This window comes from Macrobrachium rosenbergii, chromosome 54 (assembly GCF_040412425.1).
Source record: "Macrobrachium rosenbergii isolate ZJJX-2024 chromosome 54, ASM4041242v1, whole genome shotgun sequence".
In the NCBI taxonomy this organism is placed as follows: Eukaryota; Metazoa; Arthropoda; class Malacostraca; order Decapoda; family Palaemonidae; genus Macrobrachium; species Macrobrachium rosenbergii.
The window spans coordinates 22,703,166-22,714,014 of NC_089794.1; the positions used below are offsets into that span (position 1 = coordinate 22,703,166).

At 40.3% G+C, this 10,849-nt stretch overlaps 1 protein-coding gene across 2 annotated transcripts; it reads right to left on the bottom strand.

Moving 5' to 3' along the window:
* On the bottom strand, positions 1 to 10,614 carry LOC136834876 (gastrula zinc finger protein XlCGF57.1-like). Of its 2 annotated transcripts, XM_067097696.1 has the most exons (4): positions 10,072 to 10,570; positions 8,643 to 8,827; positions 7,932 to 8,017; positions 1 to 6,456 (listed from the first exon to the last, which is right to left on the bottom strand). In XM_067097696.1, exon 4 carries the CDS (start codon positions 5,972 to 5,974, stop codon positions 4,688 to 4,690), a length of 1,287 nt encoding a protein of 428 aa, XP_066953797.1. In that variant the 5' UTR covers positions 5,975 to 6,456; positions 7,932 to 8,017; positions 8,643 to 8,827; positions 10,072 to 10,570; the 3' UTR covers positions 1 to 4,687. The 2 variants fall into 2 exon arrangements, with proteins under 2 accessions (XP_066953797.1, XP_066953796.1); XM_067097695.1 differs by lacking the exon at positions 7,932 to 8,017 and having other exon boundaries at positions 10,072 to 10,614.
* Positions 10,615 to 10,849: the final 235 nt, after the last annotated feature.

Below are 10,849 nucleotides of genomic sequence, written 5' to 3' on the forward strand. Positions count from 1 at the left end.
AACAGTTATAAAAGCACTTTACTAAAAAATCTGAATTACATTATCTAAACATGATGTATCAAATAAACAAATATCTGTTTTATCTAAGAGTACAGAACATAATATGCAAAACATTTCACGTTCTAAAATCAAAACAACACGGCTTAGTACTATATCATCAGAATCTGGACACCAGCTTTGTGAGAGAACATCTTTAATCATAAAATATCTCGCTGTCACCCACCAAAGTACAGCAGAGTACTATAACCTTTTTAAAGCTAAGTTCACATTCCATAAATGCAAAACACTACCCTTTTAGTGTCATTTCATAACACCCAAAAGGGCACAGTGACTTACTGGAGAACCTTTCTGCCACAACGACTAAGCTTTTCTCTTACACTGACTTGATAGAAAGCGAAGGTTGGACTGACACAGGACAAATTTTCAAAATCGTAAGTCAAGCTAAGAGCAAACTAAGTTTACTTGAGCCACACATTTACTAATAAAGGAAGACACCTAAAGTTGAAAGAGCTTCCCAACCGCTATAACACCAAGTTGAAAATGTACACCATCAAGATGATTTAAGATAGTTCCAAATACAGGCAGTCCCCAGTTATCGGCGATCCCGTTTTACGGCGCTTGTCTAGCGACGACGATAACCAGATTTTCGTCGCTGATAACCAGTTATCGGCGCTGATCGCCTGTTATCGGCGGTGCTGATCACTGGTTATCGGCGCCGCTAACCAGGGATTAGTGCTATTATCGCCGATTTTCGGTTAGCGGCGATTTTCGGTTCTCGTCACGCTGTCGGGAACGGAACCCCGCCTATAACTGAGGACTGCCTGTACTGTATTGCATGGACTGGCTAAGGCTGGATGACGAGTGAGCGACAGTCAGTAGGTGTAACAATGAGTTGATTGATATTAAGGCACGACTTACATGCAGTAGGTTAAACTCACTGCTAGCTATTGCATGGCTTCATCAAAAATAAATTAACGTATTTCCCACCTCCGAAGTAGCAAGGGGGGTTGTTGCCATTGCTTTGCCCACACAGTTGCTTAGGTAATGATAAAAATCGTTGTTTATATTGGGAGCCACCTCTGGGCCATACAGTCCATCCAGCCAGCCCCATTTAATTATCAGTTACAGTTTCATAGTGTTCCTGAGCAATTTCTTCTTCTGTATGTGTAGTACAATATAGTGGAGTCATATTAATATTGCAAATTTTATCACTATATATTTCAAGCAGTCAATAATTATAGAGCATAATACCTGTACCGTTGATGTTGAGTAATTTGTTTGGGAGTGATTTTTCCTGAAGCTAATCTATCCCTTGATAAGATACAGCCTCTTTCAGGGTCAGCCGCTTGGGTCATCTTTCTCCATCTATTTCTATTCATTGCATCTTCTTCCCCTAGTCCCACCTCACCCATGTCCCTCCTCACCACATCCATCCGATCCGCTGCCGCCCCACGCTCCTCCTCCCCATCACTGGCATGTTCTTAGCTCTCTTGATTGGTTCCACCTCTTCTCTTCTTATTACAGCAGCCGACCCTGCTATACAATGGGACCAATAAGGTTGAAAGAAGAAGATACAGTCTCTTTCAAGACGTTCAACAAGCTGCTGGCTCATTACAGCTTCAATTATTTTTGATAAAACATACACACCTGGTTTACATAGTCACCACGACAATTTCCAAAGTCTTGAAGACGGAAGAAGAGTAACTTCCAGAAAAGCATCACAGGAGTGACTGTATGCATTTGCGCACCTCTGACGCAGCAGAAGGAACTGCTGACCTCACTCTCTCGCCTAAAGCACTTTATCGTGACTGATAAGTTTGCATGAAACATTAATTTAGTTATTAACCCTTCATTCATTTCATGACAAACCCATCAATCATAATTGCCCTAAAATGCTACTTTGGTGGAAGGATGGGAATGTAAGCTTCTCAGCTATAACAAAGTTTCAATGCGTCCTGGGACAGTTTGGTCAAAAACTATGAATAGAGTCAACAGGCTATAAACCCAAGAGGGCTCCAGAGGGGAATCAGCCTAGAGAGAGATACAGTTATAGGAAGACTTGATAAATAAATAAATATGAGGGAATACAAAGCAAAACAGAGGTTCAGTGATAAATAAATATGAGGTTGGCTGATGTATAAATAAATAAATGTGAGGGAACAGACAGCAAAATAATGGTTAATAGTGTGTAAAGATCAACTAATCACTGAGGGGAAACACACAACCTCGTAACCCTGCTAACTAGCTAATGAGTTGCTAACCTCGTCAGATGTCATTGATGCATTTTTGGTAGTGTTAATTACACTCTTTCCCATTTTTTTATTTGCTGTACTGTCGTGAAGAGTAAGTATATTGTGCTTACTTCTTGGTTGCTGTTTTCAGGTATATTAATATGCTGTGATTAGGAGACTTGGCGTTAGGTTTTGTATCTAACCCTCCGCAATTCATAGGCTCACCTTCCTAGTGTTAAGATTCTGTTTTGCTATCCCCATGTAGGATAGATTAATTAGTTTTAATTAGTGTGTCAATTACTTCTCTTGCTATCCTTAATCCTACATAACTTTTTTTTTTTTTTATAAAATTAGCATTGCTGGTATAGTCAATCTGTGTACTAATGGCCCGCCCTTCTACAGCTGACCATTGTTCTTTGTTAACAGCATAATTATCTCATGATCAATTTGCATCTTCATGCAATGCGACTAAACCATCACACACTAATACTGTTTTCAGTGTACTGTAATAGGGATTTATCACAATAAGTTATGCTGTTAGGTATTAAGTGGTCGGTCTGCACTTTATGACTGTGCTCTGTTCCTGTACTCCTTGACAGCTATCTTGACCTTTTCAGAAGCTGCTACAGCCAGCTATATTCATTGACCCTAATCTGTGAAACATGCTGCTGGTGACAGCTCGACCTGTGGTTATGCTACGTGCAGAGGAGGCTGTACATGAGACACACCTCAAAGAGTCCTGATGTATTTTCTGCTCTGGGCAATTCTGTCTCCAGGTTGGCTACAGACTCGTTTCATGCTTGGTCATCACGAAGTTGTGATGTCATCGGACAATGGAATGGCAAAGTTTTCTTCCTCCACACACCCCTTTGCCACTTGCCTTGCAACACCTCCCAAGTCCTTCTTCTGGACGTGCCCACCCAAAATCTTTCCAACTAGGCTACCTTGACTGCTGATCAGCTAGCTTGATCACTGCTGCCTGCTGCGTACCTATGTGGATAATTGCCCTCATCTCATGGACTTTCCTCTCTGTTAGTCTGCCGTTTTTATAACAGTCAATTTAAGCAATATGCATGTGACCAGTGATGACACATACAAGACAAGACTTAACAACTGATGGAGGTGACTGTTTCTGCCTTACCACCTCCTTTCGTGGCTACTGTTCCAGCTACACCAATGCTAGACGAGACACCGAATGTGACCGCTCCTACGGAGTTCGTGTGTCTGCTTCTGTGCCACTGACACAGCGTGAGGATATTCTGCTGTCTGGCACACAAAAATCAACTGGCTGACTTCTAAATTCTGCTCACTAAGGAGTGAAGTACCTCTCTTGGATCTTGGTATTGGGAGGCTGGTTCCTAAAGCAAGAAGGAATTCAGCAATGTTTTCTGCAAAAACTGACACCATGGCCACTGCTCCTCCAAGCCTTGGTCCATCCGTTTCAACAACTGCAACAGTGACTGCTCCAACAGATGAAAGTTATCAAAATCATGGAGACAGTGGTCATGGGATGAGCTCCTCCATAGGCAGGGTTGTAGTGCTCCAGAGGCGAGCTGAAAATTTATTGCTGTATTTCACATGTTAGTGTGTTTACTCCCATGGTATTCATTCAAGAGGAGTAGTATAAATCAAATGCTACCGTATGGCCACTAGGGGGTCAGAAAATGGGATCATTTACTGATGAAATTCACCCTGGCACCCATTACCTCTAAAAGTACTGATTAAGTAAAATGGTTCCAGCTTTTCTTACGACCGTTCTATCCCTGTTGTAGCACCCTTATCTCTCATACAAAAAGCCCTGAGTTTGAATGAACCTTATATGCAGAAGATATTCATGTCATTTCCCATATTACTGCGTTTATTTCCAAGACAATCACACAGTGGAGTAAACAAAGCTATCTCTTGATCATTGGTAAGTTGAGAAACTGGGTAAAAATCACTGGTGCAAGGCATTCTGCCTGCCCAGATAATGCCTCAGACATTGGTTAAGTACTACATGCGCAATTCTTTGCAGACTTTTGTGATCTGGTTGATAATACACCTTTCCTCTCAATAGAGAGGTCCTTGGTTCAATTCCAATGTGAGGTAGAAATTAATTTCTAGATTTTGCACATAATTGTATGTACTTTATTTCAATGTGTTTTCATAACACGAAAGAAGTTTTTACATACGAAAGTTTTTACATATGAATCCATTCCACACGAGTGGGTCCATCACAGCCCGACAAGTCTCACATGCAGTCCATACAAAAAGTGAGGTAGTTAGCAGACATGCCTGAGGTTCCACGTTGCATGAGCAGAGAGACTACCTTCTTTGTTCCGTGAACAAATGACTGGTGATGTCTTCATAAATGATGAATGGATTTCTATGGAAAAACTTAGTTTTAAAAACGCAGCACTGCTAGTCGAAAGTACCTTCTGAGTAAGCGATTTTCCAAAATCGCTGTAGGTGAGTGGCTACTCTCCAGTATGACTAATCATGTGTCTCAAGAGGTCACGTTTCTCGGAATAGGCTCTGCCACATTCACTGCATTTGTATGGTTTCTCTCCAGTGTGAGTTCTCATATGCTTCAGCAGCTTGCTTCGCGGGAAAAATGCTTTCCCGCACTCGCCACATTTGAATCGCTCCTCACCGGTGTGAATGACCATATGACCTAAGTAATTACTTTTATGAGTGTACGCTTTCCCACATTCGTTGCATTTAAAAGGCTTCTCTCCGGTGTGACTGTTCATGTGAGTAGTCAGATGGCCTTTCTGAGAAAAAGACTTTCCACATTCCAAGCAAAGAAAGGGCTTTTCACCCGTATGTACCCTCATGTGCTTATTGAGGGAACTGTTATCGGAGAACCCCTTTGCACATATGGCGCAGCTGAGCGGTTTTTCTCCAGGGTGACAGTTCATGTGTCTCTTAAGGTCGTGCAAGTGAGAAAATGATCTACCGCATTCGTTGCAAGTGATTTCGCCTGTGTGAATCCTCATATGACCCGTGAGATTACTTTTGTTCATGAACGCTTTCCCACATTCACTACAAACGAATTTTTTCTGTCCAGTGTGGGTATTCATATGGGCCATGAGGTAAGATCTCTCACTATACGCTCTGCCGCACTCACTACAAACGAACGGCTTTTCGCCAGTATGAATTTTCATGTGCCTAACTAAGCCCTTTTTCCAAGTGAAATCTCTCCCACATTCCGTGCATTTAAAAGGTTTCTCCCCCGTGTGAACGAGCATATGATATTTAAGATCACACTTTGCACGAAACTGTTTCCCACAAACTACACATTTAAATCGCCTATTTTCCGTGCCAATGTTCGTATCAGTTCTGCGATGACTTTCCTGATGAAGTGAGTCTTCAAATCTCTTGCTCATTAACTGCTCCCTCATTTGGAGTTCCACTTGATCCCCTGGAATGTTGCCGTCTGCTGAATCAATTATGCCTGAATAATTCAACGCCCCTTCATCATCCTCGTTTCTTTCTTCTTCTTCGCCACCTTCAAGGATATCTGGCTCCGTCTTGATTATCACGATCGGATTGAAAGGCACACAAGTATCATCATTGGCTTCGATACTGCCATCCAAGTCCTCTTCATGCTTAATCTGACAGACTGCTAATGGATTTTCTATTTCAGTGCTTGAGTCAACCGACTCTTCTTCCTCTTCTTCATGCTTGACTGGAGAGACGGACAAAGGATCTTTCATTTCACTTTCCAAATGATTCAGTTTTAAAGGGAGTTCAGGATTCATTTTTGACTTTCTGACCTTAGAAGCTGCAGTCTTTTTAACAGCTTTCAAAAACACTGCTAGACCAAAGTCAATCTTTGCTGCTCATATCCTGAGATGTTACACTTTCAAGTTACACAAAATAAACCATATAAGATAGATTATACACCAATGTGTTTACTTCCTACTAGTTAGTCCTGACTCTCTTGCAAACGAAGTCTTATTTTTACATTTTCTTCACACGAGTTTCTACTAAATAAACATAAGATAACAAACAAATACTTCTCAGCACCTACTAATATTTGTACAACAGTCATTCACACAAATAAAATCACACTATCACAATTTAACAGTTTAAATTTTTGTCATCTGGTCTAAGTTTACCAGTAAAAGTAAACACCCACCCATACTATGATGATCCACAGATTTAAAAAATGCACAACCTTCAACAATTCCCATGCTCTTGACAAATGAGGTCGGTGAAGACTTCTCTTGGGAGGAAAGGGCTGAAATAAGAAAATTAACACCAAATCAGAGAATGGTTTGACTGAAGTGGATCAAATACAACAATAATTGATGAAATAAAAAACAAGCTTAGTTCATGTCTTCTATATCCTTTTGCAGTTTGTTGCACAGATTCCAAGGAAACAATTTCTTTTAACTTGGGGTGCGTATGGCAAAACGCTAGTGCACCTCAAGTAAACAGTAAGTTTATATAGCAATCTGTTAAGTAAAAAAGACCTTATATTAGAGCCAGCACTTAAAACTTTTTCTAGATACGCAAGTACAGAAGTCTGCAAAATAACTAAAGCCTACACTATACCTCGTAGGAAAAATACAATATTTTCCCTTTCTGTAATTGCATTGGTGATATTACCCCTAGGATACTTTTATATGAAAAGGCTGAGAACCTGTGGTTTTTCTAAATTATTTTATTTCCACTACTATATAAAATTTCCAAGTACTAATTTGAAACCTGAACCTTTCAAATACAAGTCCCCTTCTGTGCAATATACCAAATTTTCAAGTACTACATAATTTGTATTTTTCCGAAGAATACAAACCAGAACCTTTTAAATAAGACTACCTTCAGCGCAAGATGGAGACTGTCATTAAACTTTGTAACAAGTGGTTGACTGGTGGTTATGGAGGGGTGAGTGGGGGGGAATACCCCTCACTCACCTACCGTTACCAAGCACTTTATCTTTTGGTCACAGGGACAAAGTAGGGTTGGTGAGGTGGGATTATGAATGAATGATTATATGAAATTTAGGCTATCCAGCCAAGCACTGGGGGACTTTCAGCCACTTACCACTTAAGACAGAGAAGTACAAGGAGCTACAGGTGTACAAGGGTAAAAACCCCACAGCTGCAGTAAGAGGTAATAGTTTGCGACGTTGGACTGCAAGATTGAAGAAAAGAAACGGTGATGGCGGTAATAGGTGCGCCCTTAAGTAATGACTAGTTACTGATGGCATTCATCCCCTATCGGGAGGTAGGACTATGGTAAAAGGCTTTGATTTGTATACCTGGAAAAAAAAAATGACTTTGAAAATTTGTTACTTATTCCTATGGAAATACAAACCATAACCTTTTGTATAGGAGACATGCTCCTTTGGTGAAAGATTGTTGCTAACCAATGACTGGACTTTCATCCTACCTAAAAATGCCAAGCTCTTGATTATCCCGGTCACATATACAAGCTGGTACATAATGCTATGACTTCCGTAACCGCCTACTCGGTCAGGTACATATGACGATAGAGCAATAGGGCCCTGGGCCTGATTGAAACTACACCCCATACAAGGAGCCTTGCTCAAGTAAGGAAAGGTTGGGGGAATCAGAAAATCCCTCTTAAGGGAGTTCAAGTTGGAAGGCAGCTAATTCAGGCTAACACAAACTGATAGGTCCACAATAGCAAGAGAGATATACTGTATCTCAAAGACAAATCTATAAGACCGGGTGCTCGAAGTGTAATTACCTATGTCGTCGTTAATCTTAGATTAAGCCAGTCTTGTGCTGGCATGGCTCTTGCTCTTAGGTAGCCTGTAACTGACGATCGAAATCCTGTGAAAATGAAATAAGCAGAATCAACACACTAGGGCAATTCAGATTCACGTCACTGTGAAATGGATCGGATACCATTCAGTACTTTCTAGGGGCCAATAGGAAGAAAGAGACAAGCAGAGTTAGTTACCAACGTCTAGCCCGAACCAGCTGATAATTCAGCCTTGATGCTGCTCCTATGAATAAAGGAAGAGAGAGAGCCCAGTCACTTTGCCTTTAAATGCCCAGCCTTCCAATAAGTTAAGTGCTCGGGCAAGATACTTGTCCGTCAAAATGGAGCAGGTGTGTGCACCTCAGTAGCCACCACAGGTCCCAAGGAAAAGGTATCCAGGACTTGTAGGTGACGTCCCTAAGGTAGAATGGGGGTGTAGGATTTCTACCTGTGCCAGACAACTGCCCTGATTACCTGGAAAACCAAAAAATTCTTCCAAAGGTTCAAGGTGGTCCAACACCTGATGCTTGGTTTCTTTGATAACACCACATTATAAAAATGAACTGCAAACATTCTAGAATGTCCCAGAACTCTAGGGAGGTGGGTATACTAAATTTACTTAACTTTTCCTTACACATTTTGAAGCCTTGGAGAATTATCAAAGTATATGGGAACTAACTCTAGCATACTCACTTGGAGAATAATTTGAAAGTAGTCCTCATGGTATATGCTGTACAAAATTTCTCAACAGGTCCATAAGATACTGTTCACTCTTGATTGTAGCATAAACTTAAGACTTCAAAATGCTGTACAATACTTATCATGGACCTTCGACTTGCATCTGATGATGATAATTACGGCAGCTACACAAGACGCATCTAGAAGAGAAACAAAATATTCAAAACAAATATTACTGAATAAAGTTGAATTTACAAACAACCAAATCTACATACTTTTTCTTCCATGAGTACACTCATCAAATGGTACAGACTGATAACTTGAGGAAAAGACCTTCAATGAAACAATATACATAGAATTAGTCACTGGGCCTAGACAAAGGTATGAGTTTGTCAGTTCCAAACTCAATAATACACAAGACTTGAGACCCTAGGAGGCTCCCTAAATTCTAACCTCGTATTTTATTGGTTCTATACTACCAGGAGGGAGTGGTGTTGGAAGAGTTAGGCTACCCTTCACGGAGTGGCAATTCTACCAAGATTCTACAATTGTCATAATTTTTGTTTCGTTCAAAAGGAGCCGCAAAAGAGAAAAAAATCAAGAGGAAGGTACAACTTTTTTTTATATTTTACTTCTCATCAACACCAGTTAAGTCATGCTGGGAAAGGTTAGGTCATGATCGAAGCTATTCCCACATTTCACTTAATGACTTAGAGCCCTCTTGGTAAGGGTGAACTCTTGTTAAGGGTAAGGGATATTGGTACAGACCTCCTTGGCATTCAAGTCAATGACTGGCGGGAACCGGGCCACTGTAGTCGGCTTCAGTTTTACTTGTTTGCGACTTATGCGGGAAAATGATTTGAAGTCGAACAAAGTCTAGGCTACGAGAAAAACTACACACTCATCGGCTACTCATATTTTAGAACAGAATACAGGATTTAGCCCAAAGGCTGAGGACTGGGACCTATGAGGTCATTCAGCGCTGAAAGGGATATTGCGAGCAAGAAGGTTTGAAAGGTGTAACAGAGGAAAACTTCACAGTTGCACTATGAAACAACTGTTTGAGAGGGTTAATTAAAGTCAGATGGAAGAAAGAATATAAAGGGAGGTACAGTAAAAGGAATGAAAGAGGTTAAAGCTAGGGCCCAAAGTAAAGCTGTGAAGACCCATTAGTAATGCCTACAGTGCAACAGGCGAGGTGCACTGACGGCACTAACCCCCTAAGGGGCACTTCTCTTTAAACATTTAAATTATAATATACTTACGCTGGCATTTGGGTCTTCTAATCAGCAGCTACAAATCAACACTAAGTTCCTTGCCTATTGGGGTAAACCTTAAGCCCTTCCCTAACCTATTTATACTACATTCAAGGTAATTAGCTAATTTTACTTATAAATCAGTCAATTTTACTTATAAAAGTGACAAAAATCACGGAAAATCTTACCTCAAAGCGCCACAAAAATCAGCTTTCACAATTTTTTCCTTCGTTGATAGACTTATCAAAGGCTGTTTATCACCTCTTGGTTAGACTCTCGTCTCTTTATCACCGTGCCAAATGGAAAGCTGGTCTGGTTGGACTTATATGAACCGGACTTCAATGATTTCCAAGTGTTAAATAAGTAGAAAAGTCCAAAGGTTGCCACGGGGAATCTGACGGTCAGAGAGAATCGAAAGGACTTGTTGACAGTTGTCCTGTTGTTGTTGTTGATGATGATGATGATAGGTTCTTCTTCTTGCATATTCTTCTCTCTTTTTCATTTCTTCTATTCATTTTTCTTCTTAATTTCATTTCTCTTCTTTTTCTTCTTCTTTTTTTTCCTTCTTCTTCTTGGGTTCAATGTCACGTCATTAGCAGAGGTAAGGCCGTGACTTCAGACTCTCGTAATCGTTTCTTGCTGGTTAGAAAGCCGTGATTTTGGACTTTATGTAAGTCCTTGAACGTCCTTGTTGGTTAAAGATTACAAGTCCCCATTAGACCTAATTTACCACACACTATACGACCTCAACAAATAAAGCAAGCTTAATATTTCAGTTTCTTGATATTCATCTACCTTGTATCTGGTTAATTATCTTTATTTCCTTACTTGATTTCAACCTTCACAATATATGAGTAGCCGTAAAACACGACCAGCTCAATTTAGTGCAATTACCAACTAAGTTTCTTGATATTTATCTAATATTTATTTCTTTTATTTGTATTTTTCACTCGCTTTCTTAACTTT